General features: G+C 38.6%; 3 protein-coding genes and 1 long non-coding RNA gene across 5 annotated transcripts; 3 read left to right on the top strand and 1 right to left on the bottom strand.

Moving 5' to 3' along the window:
- Nucleotides 1–230: 230 nt before the first annotated feature.
- Nucleotides 231–6,369, bottom strand: LOC306839736 (ras-related protein Rab-5A). Of its 2 annotated transcripts, none has more exons than XM_079368611.1 (6): nt 6,164–6,369; nt 3,949–4,166; nt 3,414–3,565; nt 3,124–3,246; nt 2,812–2,905; nt 231–2,580 (listed from the first exon to the last, which is right to left on the bottom strand). In XM_079368611.1, exons 2-6 carry the CDS (start codon nt 4,112–4,114, stop codon nt 2,465–2,467), a joined length of 651 nt encoding a protein of 216 aa, XP_079224737.1. In that variant the 5' UTR covers nt 4,115–4,166; nt 6,164–6,369; the 3' UTR covers nt 231–2,464. The 2 variants fall into 2 exon arrangements, with proteins under 2 accessions (XP_079224737.1, XP_079224736.1); XM_079368610.1 differs by having other exon boundaries at nt 3,949–4,169; nt 6,164–6,367.
- A 904-nt stretch (nt 6,370–7,273) lies between these two features.
- Nucleotides 7,274–10,981, top strand: otud6b (OTU deubiquitinase 6B). Its single transcript, XM_079368609.1, has 8 exons — nt 7,274–7,559; nt 7,759–7,907; nt 8,757–8,855; nt 9,171–9,371; nt 9,532–9,652; nt 9,725–9,786; nt 9,883–9,989; nt 10,199–10,981. Exons 1-8 carry the CDS (start codon nt 7,484–7,486, stop codon nt 10,281–10,283), a joined length of 900 nt encoding a protein of 299 aa, XP_079224735.1. The 5' UTR covers nt 7,274–7,483; the 3' UTR covers nt 10,284–10,981.
- A 239-nt stretch (nt 10,982–11,220) lies between these two features.
- lrrc69 (leucine rich repeat containing 69) lies at nt 11,221–13,314 on the top strand (the record flags this gene model as incomplete). Its single annotated transcript, XM_079367398.1, is given in 13 exon segments — nt 11,221–11,228; nt 11,327–11,416; nt 11,494–11,610; nt 11,612–11,655; nt 12,125–12,194; nt 12,322–12,355; nt 12,359–12,439; nt 12,442–12,495; nt 12,651–12,684; nt 12,687–12,706; nt 12,811–12,897; nt 12,901–12,903; nt 13,031–13,314. Coding segments are annotated over 13 exon segments (828 nt in total). The 3' UTR covers nt 13,217–13,314.
- Nucleotides 13,315–13,859: 545 nt separating this feature from the next.
- Nucleotides 13,860–17,587, top strand: LOC306839739. The gene is made up of 2 exons (XR_013781237.1): nt 13,860–15,451; nt 16,816–17,587. It is a non-coding gene; the product is annotated as an uncharacterized lncRNA (long non-coding RNA).
- The last annotated feature ends 340 nt before the right edge of the window (nt 17,588–17,927 follow it).

The raw sequence follows: 17,927 nt of genomic DNA, 5'->3' as shown, positions 1-17,927 counted from the left end.
AGGTGGAATAAATAACACGTCAGTGCTTATTAAAAGAATAAATAAAAAGAGACATTCAACATTTAACCTCTGAACATTACGTCTTATCAGAAACATGTGTACATTTTTGAGGCCAGCTGAGAGTACAAATAAGTTTCAACACTATTTTACAAACTGTTGAGATGGAAAACTCTCCATCATTGTAATAGTTAAAAGAAAATACAATTTCCACATACACACATGCAATAATCAATAAATGATCACATTCATTTCAGTATTTATTTCATCATAACATAACAGTACTGTAAAATGCTTGCATTTAAATGTTTTTTTAGCTGTAATTAAGTGTTCACTGCAAAGAATACCATACAATGTACAACCATATCGTCCGTTACACTGTTTATTGATGCATCTACCATTGTGCCTGTTCCTACAATATCTTTAAAAGGTTACTGATACTTTATGAAGGGGGCGACCGTTTTTATTAATCAAACTGTTCAGTTTTTTGTGTCCTTCCTTGTTTGAGGATTTTACAAACCAAGTCATTGCATGAAACCGCAAAAAAAACAAAAAACAGACTTCCAGAAATGACATGGGATTAAAAAAAATGAAACCAAAACATTGAGAGATTATTTCCTTTCCTTTACGAAAAAGATACAAGACAGACCACTAAATAAATTCCATCTCATTTTGTTTGTTAATAACACTACACACATTTAGAAAGACCACCACGGATTATAATTTAACCATTTGTGAGAAAAAAGAAACAGCGACAAAACTCCAAACCCAGGTTGTAGCCGTGTCTTTTTCCTGCCAACTCCCCAGAAAGCATTAGTCCTGTTACTGGTAAATTAAAAAAACAAAAAAACAAAAACTTGACTACACCGCAACACCCTATTTACAGTATATTATTTATATATTTATATATATATATTTATATCAAACTGGCTGTAATTATGACAAGATATATTCATGAGCATCAATAGTGCAAGGCATGAGTAAGACCGACCTGTAGAAAGTTATTGTTCAGACAATTGCATGGAGAAGTGTGTCTGTAGGTGTGTGTATTATTAAGATGGGGCTATAAACAAACGTGTGTATTTAACAGAAGTAAGAGGTTTAACAGACAGTGTGTTTATCTCAGTATTTCAAGGTGAAGAAGTCAATAGAATGAGTGTGTTTCTGTGCGAGTGTGTTCAAACACACAAATAAATGGGGACGTGTGAGTGAGTCTATGGATGGAGTCTGTCATCAGCCAGCTGGCCCAGGCCCAGTTTGTACACAATGACACACAGTTGTGTCTAAAGCACTTTCTAATTGAGAAAAAGACAAAACAAAAAGTGATTAAGAAGCAGATTCACATATTGCAGCTTGCTACCTTTACCTCTTTCTTTTAACTAGATGGACACCCAGCACTGCCCAGAAACGTTTACGCTACACAACTTTAAGACAATCTGCATACACCAAATTATCCAACGACATAAACCAAGTATTCAACAAGGGATGTTCATTAGAAATGACACTGCATCAAAAGATAAGGAGGATGTTTGCCATTTGTGGTCAAAGATGGTTGGAGTAAAGGTATTCTGTTGCGCTGCACTGGTCCTTGCAGACACTTAAGTCAGAGTTCATACTGTGAAACATTGCACAATGCCACTAGGGATAGCTAGAAGCAGGCATGACCCTCAAATGGAGCCTAAGGATCATGGAAGAGGATATAAACTAGTGCTAGTCGGGGTCAAGGAGGTGGGGAACAGACAGGTAGAGAAGCTACGAGGACTACAGCTACCAAATGTTTAAGTCATTTCATGACAAATAAAAAAGGGTCCTAATGAGAGCAGAGAGGGTTTGAAGATTGAGATTCCTCTCAGCTTTTTCTTTTAAAGACTCAAAAGCCCACGCTTGTTTTCTCTGACAGATTTAGTGTGCTGCTACAGACAAAACGTCAGACACAGTTTTTTTCTTAGACTATTTGAGGCCCTTAGGCAAGCATGTGTATCTAATTCATCAAAAAAAAAAAAAACTCCAAACAAAAAAGACGTTTTAGAAATGCAGTAGTAAAGTCTTAAGCTGTCCCAAAAACAGGGAAGTGACCACTTCCTCTAAATGAAACTCATATCTACACAGTGAGAGGCCAGGTGCACTAATGTCTTTAATATCTGTTGTGAGTGATCTATTAATAATTACTGATAGATGCTAAAAGGTGGATGGCAGAAAGTAGAAGAGAATAGTTTCAAGGCTGAACCGCGATGGAGGAAAAGACACAGAACTATGTTGGGAAGTGGGATGGAAATGACCTTGGTATTACAACAACAACAAAAAAAGAAAAAAAGAAAAAGAAAAGGGGGATATCTTTTCCTGATCTGCAAATGAGAGCACTGGAGATAAGAGTACAACACGTTGCATTAGTAAATGCAGTGGCATTCAGGGGCATCAGCTGCAAGAGTTACTGCTGTTCAGGTTGGTCAGAGGGTCATTCTTCACTTTAGTTGCTGCAGCATGGGGCCTTGGCTGGCTGAGCAGCTTCTGTCAGATCTACTCCTCGGTTCCTCCCGCTGTTGGCTCCTGCGGCCTGTGGCTCACTCTTCGGCAATCTCTTTGCTGAAGGGAAGAAGAAAAGAAAAAAAGAACAGCAATAAAAGAAAGTGCAACGTTTCATTTGCAAGGTGCAGAAATGGAAATGTTGCACGTAAAAAATAATAATAATAATAATAAAAAAAAAAACTTCCATTGCCCAATCCACAATCTCCATTCTATCATTGTAAAACTCCCATTACGTCTCTTTAAATGCACTGGCTTCATCTTTGAATAAAGTGTTTGAAAAATACCCACCAATAGCCATAAATATCTCAGTAACATTCATCGATGTTTTGGCCGACGTCTCCATGAAAAGTAAGCTGTTGTCATCTGCGTAGGACTGGGCATCCTGTTTACAAAACGTAAACAAAGTTTTTTAATGCTTCTGCTAATAAGCAGGCATTCAGGGAGAAGAAATCTTAAGAAATGAGCGTTAATGGCAAAAACAAAAGGGACCAGTGTATGGCCGAGTATGTTCTGAGTGTAACTTAAACAAGAAAACACAGTGAGTGAGTGAGTGAGTGTGTGTGTGTGTGTGTGTGTGTGTGTGTGTGTGTTTGCGCTGACCTGGAAGTCGACAGCTCTCTTGTTGGCGAGGTCGGCCTTGTTGCCTGACAAAGCAATGACTATATTAGGGCTAGCTTGTCTTTGCAGCTCCTTCACCCAGTTCTTTGCCCGTGCAAAGGACTCCTGTTCAAAGCAAACAAAGTGTCATCTGTCAGTGCTGTAATGTCATTGGCCACTGCACAGAATGTTTCCTTTTCAATAACACGTTTCAATAAAACCTTCTGCTTCTTGAGGGGGGAGACTACACTCAGTATCTTCCATGAGGAAATGTGAGTTGTAAATGAACCTGCCTCATTTGTGATGTCGTAGACGACGATGGCGGCCTGTGCTCCTCTGTAATACATTGGTGCCAAACTGTGGTAACGTTCCTGACCTGCAGTGTCCCAGATTTCAAACTTCACTGTTGTGTCATCTAGACACACTGTCTGGGTGAGAAAGGCAGCTGGAATATATGGACAAAGGAGAGGGGGGAGGGAAATCATCACTTTTTTTTTGAACAACGTATTTAACATAAAAAGGTCATACATGTATAAAAACAAAGCCCTTTGACTCAAACAGACAGAAATTTATCGAAGCCGTTATTTGATGAATCAATTCAAGTTGTACTGTAAATATGTGGTCAGGGATGATTTCAAAATAAAATAAAATAAAACTTTGCTAATGACTTGAGGAGCTTTTTTTCTCAGTCTATCCTCAGGGGCTTCTGTGACAAAAGCAAATTAGCAAAAGAAAGCCCAAAGCAGACAAATGCAGACACAAACAAACTCGTTTGATCTACAAAAAAGTGGCAGCTCTTCAAAAGCGCGCCTGTTCTGTTGTGCTTACCTCCTATTGTGCTTTCCTGAAATTCGTGGAACTGACCCTTGACAAAACGGAGCACTAAGCTGGACTTCCCCACGGCGGACTCGCCTAACAGCACCAGCTTAAACTGACAGATTTTGTTCCCTGCGTTGGGTCCATTGGGTCTCGTAGCTCCTCCCCGATTGGCCATGACCTAGGCAGATTCTCGGGTGTCCTGTGGGCCAAACCAACTATCAGGACTTCTGCTGCAAGAAGCAAGAGAAAAGGAGTTAACTCATTAAAGAGCAGCTGTTGCTAAGCCTTTCTAATACTAAACATGATGAAGTCTTTTGGGAATAACTTTCATATTATGATGCTATATTAAATGCAAACAGTCGCATTTTTAAAACCACCGACAGTGTGGTAAAAAATAAACCATCAAGAGTTACTTAAATCAGCAGTCAGTGCTTCTTTGTTTTGAAACAATGACCCCTCATAGTCTGGAAGACAACTAAATATTTGGATTGTGACACATACTGAGAGAATTATAGTAACCGACTGTGCATCAAGTGTTCGGGAAAACCCACAAATCATCTTGTGTGTGAAGTTCGTGGTGGTTTTAAGTGTTTTTTTTAACAAGGTCAGACTCTGGATCTATCAAAATAAAAGGTTGCAAAAAAAAAAAACATTCAGAAATTTGGAGGAAAAAAAAAGTTGTCTGACTGATCTATTTTCATGCAAGAGGAAAAAGAATCAGACTACTTCCCTCTAACTTTACAGCAGTTTATTTCTCTTGCCTTCCCCTGCACAGTGGCTGATTCTTTCTATTCTGTCATTAGTGCTTATTGATTGTCAGGTCTCACTGACCCTTTGTGGAAATGCCTACCTTACACATCAAAACAGAGACACAACGTTCAATGTGATGTGCAGCTGCATCACTGTTTTAGACTTCCTGCATGGCGTTCATACAGCAGACTTGTGCTGAAGATTTAACCAGTAACAGTTGAGTTTTGTGTGGGGAAACAAACAGAATATTAAACCTGTCTTCTTGTTAAGTTAGTGTCGGAATGACTGATCACGAAAGAGACAGTAAAGCCCATTTAAAAAAAAAACCCAAACATAGTCAGATAAAGCAAAGAAAGACTGCATCAGTTCCACCCAGTGTGTCACATCCTCACGGCCCTCTGAATGGATGCATGCCACACATTTCTATGTAACTTATTTAGGATTGAATCGCTGACAGCTTTTTTTATTCAACACATGACTGTTGTCGGGAGATAATCACAGTGTGGGCTGTTTTGCTCGAAGTATTTGTCCTAAGCAAAGTGTTCAAGAATTTGATCAACAACTTGCAACCCAAACCAACAACACCATGTCATTCACATGTATGCTAACTAAAGCAATCAAGTCTAGTTTCTCTAGTCTCAAGTTGTTGATGATATTCTTCTCCTAGTGTAAGATATAAATATTACACATTATATACTACAGACAAAGAGGGAGGCTGAGGAAGCTGCAGTGTTGTTGGTGTCGACAGTTAAATGTTACATGTCCTCTCATGACAGTCTCAATACAGCTCATACATTTGACATTTAGTGTCAATATATGAGCAATGACAAACTTATGTCTTGCCTGAATTGTTAAAAATGAAAAGAGAGAGTGCTGTGTATAAAAACAGCTGCGTGTGTTCAAACTGCTGTAATGAACTGTCAACATAGGACGGACACCTCAATGCTCAGAGCAGTCATGCATCTATTCAGATTAAAGAAGGGGGGATGCCATTTTCAAAATTATTTTCAGTTAGCATACATGCTGATAGCTAACCCTAGCTATGTGACTGACTTGTTTGCGTTAGCCTCCCAAACATCAAGAAAAGCAAACACAAGGCGACAGGTTCGGCTACATAATACAACTCGAAGGTAATCCACCATCAGGTTAGTTGTTGTATTGATAGATAGTGCTATTAGTCTAAATTGTTGTGCTGGTAAAGTTATTTAAAGGGACGGCCAACCCAAACACAAACATTAGCTTTCAAAGACTGTTAGCATTCAACCCAGATAGATGTTAGCTGTCGGACAGTCAACTATAATCCTGTCATTCAGCTTGATATACATCATGTAGTTTATAACAGGAACAGTTAAAGTCATAAAAACAGACAAAAGTCTCTGTGTTATCTCACTAAAATCCCCGACATTAGCCGCAGTCAGCGCTAGCTAACATCACTCCAGCTGGAAACTACAAATATAAACTACAAATACACTACCTGAGAGCCAAGCGGTGTGTACTGATTAAAATACCACGCCTGTAGTGTTAAAATGTGGAGCCCAGGACACGATGGTGAGATGGTGTTAGGGACCCAAGAAAAATAATTTCTACAACCCCGTCACGTCTCCTCCTTTCTTTATTCTCGCAACTTCCCCCTAAGAACCAAAACACAAACAAGCTCTTCCGCCCCCCTCCCCCCCGTGCCACGTCACACGGCGCTGCGTCACACTCGTCGTCCGCGCTACACAAATGACAAGCGCCCCCCAAAAAATAGAGATTCAAAGAGAGAGTTAATTGAGTTTTCTGTTCTGACTAAATCACTTTCCAAACATTTTGAAATGCCTGTTTTCCCTAAAGTGAAAGAAACCCATTTTAAAATCATCAACCAGATCTATCCAACTGCTGCATTTCTGAAAAAAAAGGTTCAATTTTGACGTGAACCCATGTGCTTTCTGTGGTTAATCTAAAAAGATTTTAGAGCACTTGGTTGTACTCTGTCCTGTGTCTCAAAGATTTTGTCAACCATAGAAGTTGGTTGTCGCTAAAAATGAATGATATATCATGTAAAGTGCCTTTGAGCTCTTGTAAAAGCGCTTACAAATAAAATTAGTAATAAAAGTATTATTATTATTATTATTATTATTATTATTATTATATTCATTCTTTTGATACGTACAGTATTCTTTATTTTAAGGATAATTTAAACCCTTCAATTACCGACATGGTAAATGTTATTTTACTCATGAGTAAATATCATACTCACTGGAGAAACAGCAAACTCTCATTTTACAGGTTTACAAAGGATTTTAAATATGTTTACCTATCTCTGGAAAAAAAATCTAGCAGGTTTGCTAGAAAGACGAGCGTTGAAAAATTATTTTGTTTTGATTCCTGGCTCTTGTTGTTGTATTTTTTTTTAATCCGATTTTAATTTATTTATATATAATCTCCCCTAGCCTTGATTCACGTTTTGAATTAACGTGTTCTGTATGTCATCCTCATTCTTTTTTAAAATTTTTTATTGTAGTAGTCCAAATTAAAAAAAAAGTAGTAGTCCACATTAGAGAGCCTGATCTACTCTCCACACCAGTAGATGGAGATAGTGCATCATTTGATGTTTCTCAAGCCTTTGGTAGAAGAAGAAAGCTCCGCCTCGCATCCTCATTTCTTCCGGATAAGGCCATGATGTCAACCGTGGATGTAAATCAATGATATCAGCACACTTCATGTGCTGTGAATCACACCCTTCAATTTGACGTTACAACATCTGTTTAAAGTCACGATCAGACCCAAAGAAGCAACTTAACAACATCCAGTCATGGAGGGAGATGCAGAAGAGAGTCCAGAGGAGCAGCTGGCCAAACAGCACCGCAAGGAAAAGAAAGATTTGCAAGGTGAATCACGTAAAATAAATCAACTCGTTGTTATGTTATTATAATTGTAAGATATGTTCTAGTTGTGCCGTGTGTTTTTTCTTTAAAGTTGTTATATTTTAGCCAATATTAAATCACTGCTGCTGCAGGGCTGAAAGACAAGTATCTGGGATTTAATAACTCACTGTACCCAACTCTTCTTCGTGTGATTCATTACCAGCTAAAATCCAGAGCATAAAAAATGCAGTTCCCAAAAATGACAAGAAAAGAAGGAAACAGATGACGGATGAGATCGCCAAGTTAGAGGCCGATTTAAGTCAGAAACATGAGGAGGAATTGAGCCAACTTAACTCTGCAGTGGACACTAAGGTAAACATTTTTTAGTTTATATATATATCATAGGCTGTAGATGTCGGTATTCATATGGCTGACAAATCACACAGCTATGCTTTACAACAGGGCTGTCTAATAAAGATTTCTCAGGTCATATTGTTTTAATTTACATCAAAGGAAAAAACACAAGAACAAAAACATACTGGCACACTACAAACCCATAAACACACCACAAACAAAACTCACAAGAACAGTTTCAGTTCCAAATCTCTTATCCAACAAAGTAACAAGAATTATTGTTTGAGGGCTCATTGTTTACAATAGTGAATATGAAGTTAGCCACTTTCTTTAGGGTCACCCAGAACACGCCCCACGTGTGGATATATAACCAGAAAAGATGCATCAGGTCTTAAATTTCAGAAGCGACTGTGTTGATCCTTTTCTAAACCCCACATAGAGAGCAGTTTTCCTAAGGGTAAGATTTTGTACATCATTTTTAAATGGAAAGTATTGTGATTGAGTATCTATAATAGAATTCAATATAACATACATAAAAAAACGTGCAAAATATTTATCTGTATCGTAATTTCAAACTTAGCTTTTGTTTTTATATCAATTTATAGTTGAACCTTACTTTGTAAATACTACATTTCTTATTTCAATACTTGATGCTGCTTTTTTATCTTGCACTACAACGAGCCAACGCAACAAAATTTCATTTTTAGCTGCACTGTAAAGTTCAAATTTGAATGACAATAAAGAAAGTATAGGAATTACAAGTTCAACTGTACACCTGTTATATTGTTATTAACGTGCGTATTTCCAAAGTGTGTACAGAATCCATTGTCTCATATAGAGTATATCCATGTTGATGCCTTTGACTAGGTGGAAGTGGTGTTAAATGGAGTGGAAAACCTGAAGATGGACGATGGAGAAACAGAAAATGTCACACAGCCTCGTGTCACTAAGGCCCAGAAGAGAAGGGTGAGAAACAGGTTCTCTTCATGTGCTGTTTGTTATTGCCCATAGCAGTGTTACTTCCATATTGACATAGTCGGTTCACAATGTCAGAAGGAAACTTAAGGGGCAATTGCCATCAAGCCTATTTACTAGAATTTTCATGCACACAACACACTGCTAAAATAATCTACATTGTATCCTCCTAGTCAGCTGGAGGAATGTTAATTGTTTCTCTATATTTACTAAATAGTTCTGTTTATGTGTGTGCTTTTTATGTTTCTCTGTCATCATTGCACCTATTGAATTACTCATATTACTCATTCTAATGATCCCCCTCAGGAGAAGAAAGCGGCCCAGGAGAAGGAGAGGGAGAGCCGGATTGCAGAGGCTGAGGTGCTTAACCTGCAGGGTGTGAGGCACCAGGAGGGCTTGATGCTGGCGCAGAAACTCACACTGCAGCAGCTTCAGATCAAGGAGATCTCCTCTGATGGCCACTGCATGTATCGCGCCATTGAAGATCAACTGGCAAAGCGATCAAAGGTACTATATATTTGTTATAGCTTAAGTTGGTGTTCGTGATATATCAAGTGTTTACACTCTCTGCTACTTCTGTGCCGCTCTTAAAAAAACCCTCAAAGTGGTGGTTTGTATTTGATTTGCCAGCTTCACAGCTTCAGTTTTCTGTCCCAATATATTGTAGCCCAAGATTGCCCGGAGTGTTAAAGAACTGCGGTCCCTTACAGCTGAGCACATGAGAAGCCATGCTGATGACTTCCTGCCTTTCCTCTCTAAGCCAAACACTGGAGACATGTACACAACAGGTAATTTTTTTTCTTCATCATTTTATAAGCAATGATCTGTATTAAGTATAATCATGCAAGTGTGTACTTCAGAGGAGTTTGAAAATTACTGCAATGAGGTGGAGCACACGGCAGCTTGGGGTGGACAACTAGAGGTGAGTACGGTAGTTAAAGTGAAGTTACAGATAGTGAAACTGTGGCTGTGTGTTTTTGAGCTGTAATGTTTCCTTTGAATGTTTCTCCCTCGACAGTTGCAGGCTTTGACCCAAGTGCTTCAACTGCCAATCGAGGTGATTCAGGCGAACTCCTCAACGATCAAAATTGGAGAGGAATTTGATAGTGAGCCTATAATCCTTGTGTGAGTTGTGTATCACTTTTGTAGATGTAACAAGTCATGTTTTTGGTTGTGTGAGACACTCGCACCACCCCCGCAAAACATACCTGGCCTAAATCCTCGATTTATCCAAAAATATACAGTGCTCCATCATGATGGACATATGACAGGTAAACTTTATTTCAGCGGGCAGTTTATTTAAGGTTTCTAAATACTCTTCTTAATGTTTGCAGCTACATGCGTCATGCTTATGGACTTGGAGAGCACTACAACTCTGTGGAGCGGCTAAAGGAAGCAGCTAATGCAGAGGACAGCTGAGAGACGGTTCAGTCGTGCTGTGGCGTGAACCCATGTGTATGATGCATAGAGTGTTTGAATCACTTACAACAAGGGCCGCTCAATACAAACGTATTTGGAGTGAGACCCCTTCCCCCAGTTGAAAGACATGGTTGTTTTTCAGAAGGGGTTACATGATGTCAATTACTGTTCAGAAGTCAATAGACAGTGGGGAATGTGGAAGCTGTTTATTACTAAAGAAAAAGAACACATCATTGTGCTGATAAAAAAAAATATATCGTAGACAGTAGAATAAAAAATGTATGACCATCCTTAGTCTGTCCCAAAAACCTGCAGGGTTCTGTTAAGAGAAGTTTTATGAACAATGGTGTAACACATTGAATCCTTTTCAGAACATGAGAGAACGCAAATTTAGTCCCCCTCGGGTTTAGTGAAATCTTGCAGTGTTCCAGGAATGAAGTGAATGAACCTGTATATACTGTGTTGTGACATAAACGTAAACAATACTGAGGGAAATCAGTGCATCATTTTCTATATTTAAAATGTAGAGAAAATCACCTTTATGAGCTTGTCTTCATCTGTGTGTTTTTTTTGTGGAAGAAAAAAATAAAGGTTTCAGATTCTTAATTCGAAGCCACAAGGCGACGTGTAGAAAATCTCACAGTTTTACATACTAAATGGACACATTAGCTATGAATAAAAGACCCTTAACTGTTTAAGTGTGTTTCAAGAAAAAATATACTATTTTAATGAAAGTTACATGTGCTTTTATGTGAAATATAACACAACAAACAGGAGGCAGACATGTCTATATTCACTGTGTAGTTAGTTTTTGAAAACTAAAAGAAGCCTAGAGGATTAAATTGAAGCATCCTGTCACCACCAGCTGTCACCGCTTGAGGGAGCTGCTGCCCAACAGTTTTGACGCATTGACAGGAGCCTAAAACGCCTCGTCACCATGGAAACGTGAACGAGAAAGCTGGACGCTGAGTGTTTTCCAAATGGCCGACTCTGTGACCAGAGCTTTATATGGCCAAGTAACTTCATTAACATCAAGTTCAAAGAAAACAAGTTCCCGAGTGGGTATCCAGATTAACACACCTATCAGTCCTCCTGCTGAACAACAACTCCATCAGGTGTCTGCCTACAGAGCTGTTCTCTCTACAACACGCGAATCCCCTAAAAATGTGCAACACACATTTTAAATCTTTTAACACACCACGCAGATTAGAGATTCAATATTCGGTTCTCTTTGCAATGCCTGCAAGCTTTCTGTGCTGAATTTGGGGAATAATGCCTTGAAGGAGGTTTCTGCTGTTTTGGGCCATCTGGAGTCCTTGAAGAAACTTTCTATTTAGCAACCAAATCAAAACAGTGCCACCTGAGGTGATGGGTAAGTACACACAGTTTCTAATGATTACTTTAAAACTTCAATTCATTGCCCAGGCTTTTATTTACTTCAGTCTATGAAATGACCCTGCTTTGTTTGGGACAGGTGTCAATTTGAGAAAGGCCTCTAATTATTTTTCAAAGAAAACTCTTCCACAGAAAAAATGAGAAATGGAATTCACAGCAGAAAAAAATCAATTTAAGTTTGTACATAAAAAAGGATATTGATAAGTTATTGAATTGTTTACAAGTCAGCCTATCCGTACCAACTGGCTGCATTGTTCATATTTTTGACATGCAAACTAATTAACACTTGATGCACAGAAGACTCTACATGACCTTTGCCTATATGTCTGAACGGCAGTAATGCCAGGCTATAAAGACCTTGCGTTCAGATGGGCTTTTATTATAAGTTTTGCAGTAATTAGGAACAAAGAGTTAAGACCCCTTATTGTCATACTTTTGGTTTCCAGGTGGCTTAACAAAACTCGTGATTAATCTGAACCACAACCAGATCCAAGGACTTCCTCCAGAGATTAAATAGTATCAAAGATCTACTGTTGTCCAGTAATGCTGTAACCCATATGACTTCAAGTAAAGTGAAATTAACCCACAGAGAGGAAAAAAACTACTTTTTTTTTATTCGTTTAGGCAGGCTTGAACATCTCAGTGTGCTGGACAATAAGCTGGAGGAGGTTCCTGCCTAGTTGGGTCATCTTATCGGGTTGACTGTAATAAACCTGACGTCCAACAATTTGTCTCGGCTACCTCAGCAGCTGTACCAGTGCAAAAAAAACTCAGACAGCTTCATGTAGCCAGAAACAATCTGAGCAGCCAACCAGAGGTGGGTGACCATACATTTAATGCTAGTTTACCTAGCAATGTGATTTTGAAAATGAATGCAAATGAAAGGCCGGTCATTTCAAATTAAACGTCTTACAGGTAGAATTAGAGTCCTTTAACTTGATGGATCGATGACCAAACACTTGTTTTATCCAGGGAATTGGGGCACTGTCTAAACTCCAAGTTCTCGATTGTCCATGTTCCCTGTTGGGGTGCAGTATAAAGTATTATCTTAATTATTTGCATAGTATGATGTCACATAATCCTCCATGGAATCATAACCTCACTGAGTGACACTCGACTTTGCCCTGTGTAGTTTCACCTGCTGCAACTGAAGGAGCTGTACTTTGAAGACAACTGGTTTGTGCGCTGTGAGCCGGTGCAGGATGTAGAGACACAGACATAAAAGGTAAAGTGGCACTGAAGGACAGCAGACTAAACAACATGTATCTCCTCAGTCATGAACTGCGTGAGATCAAAAAAATCATTGTTATAAATTGTTAAAATAACATTGTTTTTCTATCTTTGTTTCCCAGGTGCTGACTGCCAGATGTGTCCTGAGGGAAGACAGGAACAAGTCCTCTCTAGTCCACGAGCTGTTTCCCTTCCACCCATTTCTGACCGCCATGTTGGCCAACAGCAGCTGCTGTGCGATCTGCTTGGGCCCCTTTCTCACTACCTGGTTGGAGTGTGTGCACTTTATCAGTCTGAAGAAGGTATGAAAGAGTTTCTTCAAGATTTGGCCATAAAAAATGTGACTCTGTTGCTCCTTAAAGCATAACATTACAATAAACAAAATCAGGATAAATATAAAGCAGCTAACGTGATAATATGCACTTTTCCAGTGTGTGCCCTTCTTTGTTCATATACATGCTTTAATGAAGGTGGACACTCCTACTATGGGGTTGCTTCAAGATAAATACAGGCCGATTAAAAAAAGTACTTTCCACTAACAACAGCACTTTACCTTTTTTTCTGTTATTTATACAACTCATGGCCTTATTACATATGGAGCACAAACAGAACACAATAATAGAGTTTGACAAAGATTAGCAGCAGTATCTCAGTCTGTCGGCTGTCAGGACTTGGATTGGGAACCAGAAAGTAGCCATAATATGGAAGCTGGTCTCGTAGCTTGAGAGGTGAGCTTTAGCAACCTATGTATATATATATATATATATATATATATATATATATATATATATATATATATATATATATATATATATATATATATATATATATATATATATATAAACAAAACAACAACAAATGAATTGAAGCATGTAATTAAAAAAAAAAAAAGAACTTTTTTTTAAATCACATCCCTTGATCACATGTGTTTTTAACACATATTTATGTATTAAATAAGCCTATACATCATGTATGTCTTGCTCTAGTTTTGCACATTTAAACTATTGGTCATTTTAGCATCTCAAAGATGTCATTTGATTTGTGGTCACTAGGTGGCATTAAATGAACATCTAAAAATGTTCATAAGACCCTTTGGCTTCAGTTTATTGTTGACTACATTTATACTGTGAGTCAAATCTAGCTGTCATTAAATGCCAGCAACAGAAGAACCATTTCAAAACTTCTGTAAAGGGGCAACTTTACCAAAGTCTGTGTTCTTGTGTATAACCTACAGAAAGTCAGCCTTGTATAGCATTATAAGGACAGAAGATTGTGTAACTTTCCTCCTCTCAATTTCTGTTATTAGAAGGAGAGGTAGATAAAGTTATGTTTACACTGTTGCCAAGTGAAAGATGATTAGTGGATTGAGTCACACTTAACAAATAGAGCACGTCTAGATGGCCCCCTTTTCAAATACAAAAGCATTACTTTTTGTGAGATTTAGTGATGAAAAGGTTGATCGATTAATAATATTGAAAGCTGAAGTTTTGAATTTAACGCAGACTGAATTTTACGGCTGCATTAGTTGTAGCCTGGTGTAAGCCTATAACTGTTTTCTAAATGTTTAAACACTTTGAAAGTTAAACATTGTTGATAAATTGAATAAATAACAGAATTAAGAAAAAAATAATGATATAGGTTTGACATTTATTTTGGCTGTTTTAAACTTTTTTGTCATTGATTGTGATGTACAGGCTGGACTGAGACTCTATAGTTGCCCCATCTTTATCATTATCCTCCTCAGCCAGTGGCATCTGTTCCAGTCTGCCACACAACAGAGATAGAGGAATGGAAAAAGGGAGGGAGGGACAGAGAGAGAGAGAACTTAATTTCCAGCAAATTAATTTTCTATCCACGCCTCCAGAGCTTGCTAGCTCGTTCGCTAGCTGCTGCTGTGGCCGCTGCTGCGTGTGTCGACTGAGTCGGAGCCTCATGCATAAGGCATCAGGTTTAATTGCAAACCCAGAAACTAATGACTTTGGACTGGTTAACAGCAGGGGAGCCATACATCTTGAGCAAACTGAATGAAAAATCAGCTCGGAGGAGAGAAAAAAAGAAGCCTAGCCCCTAATTGATGAATAATTGAAGCGGCGAGCTACAGGGCATAATTGTGACATTTTGTTTCAATCAATTTCCAAGTGGTGTGGGCGAAAGTGCACTTACAGGGGAAAGGCAATGACAAAGAATGAGAGAGTAAGAGAGAACAAGAGAGACAGCAAGAGTTGGAAAGGTACATCTCTATATATATCTTTCCATCCATCCATCCATCTCATCCGTCCATCCGCCATTCCTTTTGCTGGACAGACTTGTGGGTCAGGCAGACACAAAGCAGCAGTCATGTCCACAGCACCATGATGTATTTGCCCTACATAGTATGGACTGTGGTTTAATTTTTCGATCAGTTCAATAGAGTATCACTGTACAATGTGTATTTTCAACAGGCAGCACATCAATACTCAACTCAAAGAAATCAGACTCAGAAATCATTTCAAATTCAGGATAGGGTGCCTGACGAGGATCATCTCAACAGAGCGTGGTGTAAGGTATTATATATTGTATAAAGACTTTTACAAATACCATGTCATTTTGGATAACCTTATTCTCTTTAGGCAAGTGAGGAGACTGATGTCTCGTCTGTGCTGATTTTATTAACCACAAGTCTGCTGCCTGCTACCTGAGCACAGAGACAAGGAATGGAGTAAATGAATCGCTTGCTTTAAGTTAGACCTTAAGCACCCTAAGGTATGAGTCTGCATTTCTAGAATGAAATAAACAAGACACAACTTGAACTTAAGTCTAAGTTGAGCTTTGGGATCATGCTTTGATTTATAATGGATTGGATGACTGAGAGCCTTCACAGACAAGACTTGTCAAAGAATGAACTTAATAGGTAAAGATACATTTTATTACCACCCAAAGAGCCAGAATAACTCTCTATCCTGTGTTTTAAATCTATTCATCAACCTTAGCTAAGTGAACTGGCAGTTGGCAGCAGATTCCTTTTCAACAGCTTGTTAATATTGTCAGTCTGTTAGTCAAACCCTTAGCAAGTAAGCACCTCAGCCCTTAACCAAAATGTTATTCCATTCCTTTATTGGAATCTCAATTCATCAGGATATTTTTGCCCATTTCTTACAGCCATATTGCCTGTTATGTCCAAATAAAGTGAAGTTGTAAATACAAGCCACTTCAGTGGGAAATGGATCACCATTACATCTCATAAGACTTTATTTTTCAGACTCAAGCAATGCAGGAGAGCGGCATAATCCCACTTTAACATGCCGACTTTTAGATTTACCATGATTATCATGCCTTGAATTGAACAGGTACAATAAAGCTTTAAATGACTTGCACACTTTAACTTAATCATCACTATAGATTTACACAATCACCTCACAAGGCAGATTCGAGATGTCTTCTAATAAATAGGTCAAATTATTCTGCTGGCGCCATGCTAATGGGTGAAAGGTTATTGTGCCTACTTGAACACAGATGATGTTGGGTCCTGCAGCTGTTTAACAGCAGCAGAGCTACCAGCTTAGCTGCCTCAGGACTTGTCTGTAGTCTGTTTTCAGTCTGGTGTCTGGTGTCGGCTTTAATGCATCCATTCTCACACACACACACACACACACACACACACACACACACACACACACACACACACACAAACACACATACACATACACACACACTTCTTTAACAGACTGCAGAAAAGCAAATACAATCACTCTATCGACTCTGAATTGATGACACATCATCAAGACAATTTTACCGTCACCACTTTGTTTTTTTTTTATCAAAACACACAGTCACACACCCACATGTACGCGTACACTCTTCACATATCACAGAGCCGTCCCTTATGATTGCTTTATTCAAAGAGCTTTGTGTTTTGTTTTTTTCACAGAATAATTCTTTAAACCACACACAGCTTGATTGACGTCTATGGAAATGAGGAGGTTGCATCCTCAAAGGAGACACCATACGGATGGGAGCAGCACACTGACGAGAGGCATCTACAAAAGGCGCTTGTAAATTCCTGACATGCCTAGCATATGTTAATGAGCCATTCTCTCGCTCTGATATAATTACTACAGGGGGATATTGCCTTTGGTGAAAATATCTGTCTCGCATGGCACGGCTACCTCATGGGGGTGAAAGAAGTAAAGAATGATAAAGTAGCAGGTGCATAAATTCTCATTTACCATGCTCGGAGGTAAAGGGAGTGATGTTGGCAAATTCACTCAGGATGATATATTGGGGGGAAGGCACCTGGGGTTCATTACATACCTTCTTTGTTAAAGCGCTTTCTGCAGTCGTGTAACGTTTGTTAGGGGGTATTTAGGCTGTCTTGTCATTTGGAGCACTTACTTAGGATGTCTTCTGCTGCGAAAGCTCACATTGCATCTTGGGGCTACAAGGACAACATGTTAGCTAAAAACAGAATAAGAGAAACTGGATGAGAGCTTTTATTGTCATGGATATGTTGGAAATGTGTGTGCTTGTTGCTGAAGGTCATTTGCAGCCTTGTCTTTAGATTGTATTTTCTTGTTATTCTACTTCAAGCTCAATAGCATTATGGTTGTTGATGGTTGATTATAAAGCAATCAATTGTTCAAGTGTAGATATTTGGTCCCAAATCAAACTAAATGTTATGGAATTAAACTTTTTATTTTGGAGCAGGTCTGAGATGTGGTTTTTGTAATATGAATTCGAGAACTCAACAAAACGCCAGCAATGACAAAGCACCTGGCAGAAGTTGTGCGGAAAAACATTCTTTTAACAGGCTTTAAGCTCAAACAGAATGAAACTCGATGGAGGACGGTTATTTGTTTTGACTGAAATGGGGGCAAAAGAATGGGATAGACAGAAAGTTAGAAAAACTGATATATGGACTGGCAGAAACACAGAAATAATACTAGTAATAAAAAATAGTGACTGATATCAGCAATAAAAAGTCTTACAATAACAACGATGAGTGATTATGATCATTTTTTAAAAAGGAACCTGTGAGGTATT

The sequence above is a fragment of the Symphodus melops genome (genome assembly GCF_947650265.1).
Source record: "Symphodus melops genome assembly, chromosome: 18".
Taxonomy (NCBI): Eukaryota; Metazoa; Chordata; class Actinopteri; order Labriformes; family Labridae; genus Symphodus; species Symphodus melops.
Note: the sequence above shows the minus strand (reverse complement) of the source record. Positions and strands in the feature narration are given on the sequence as shown.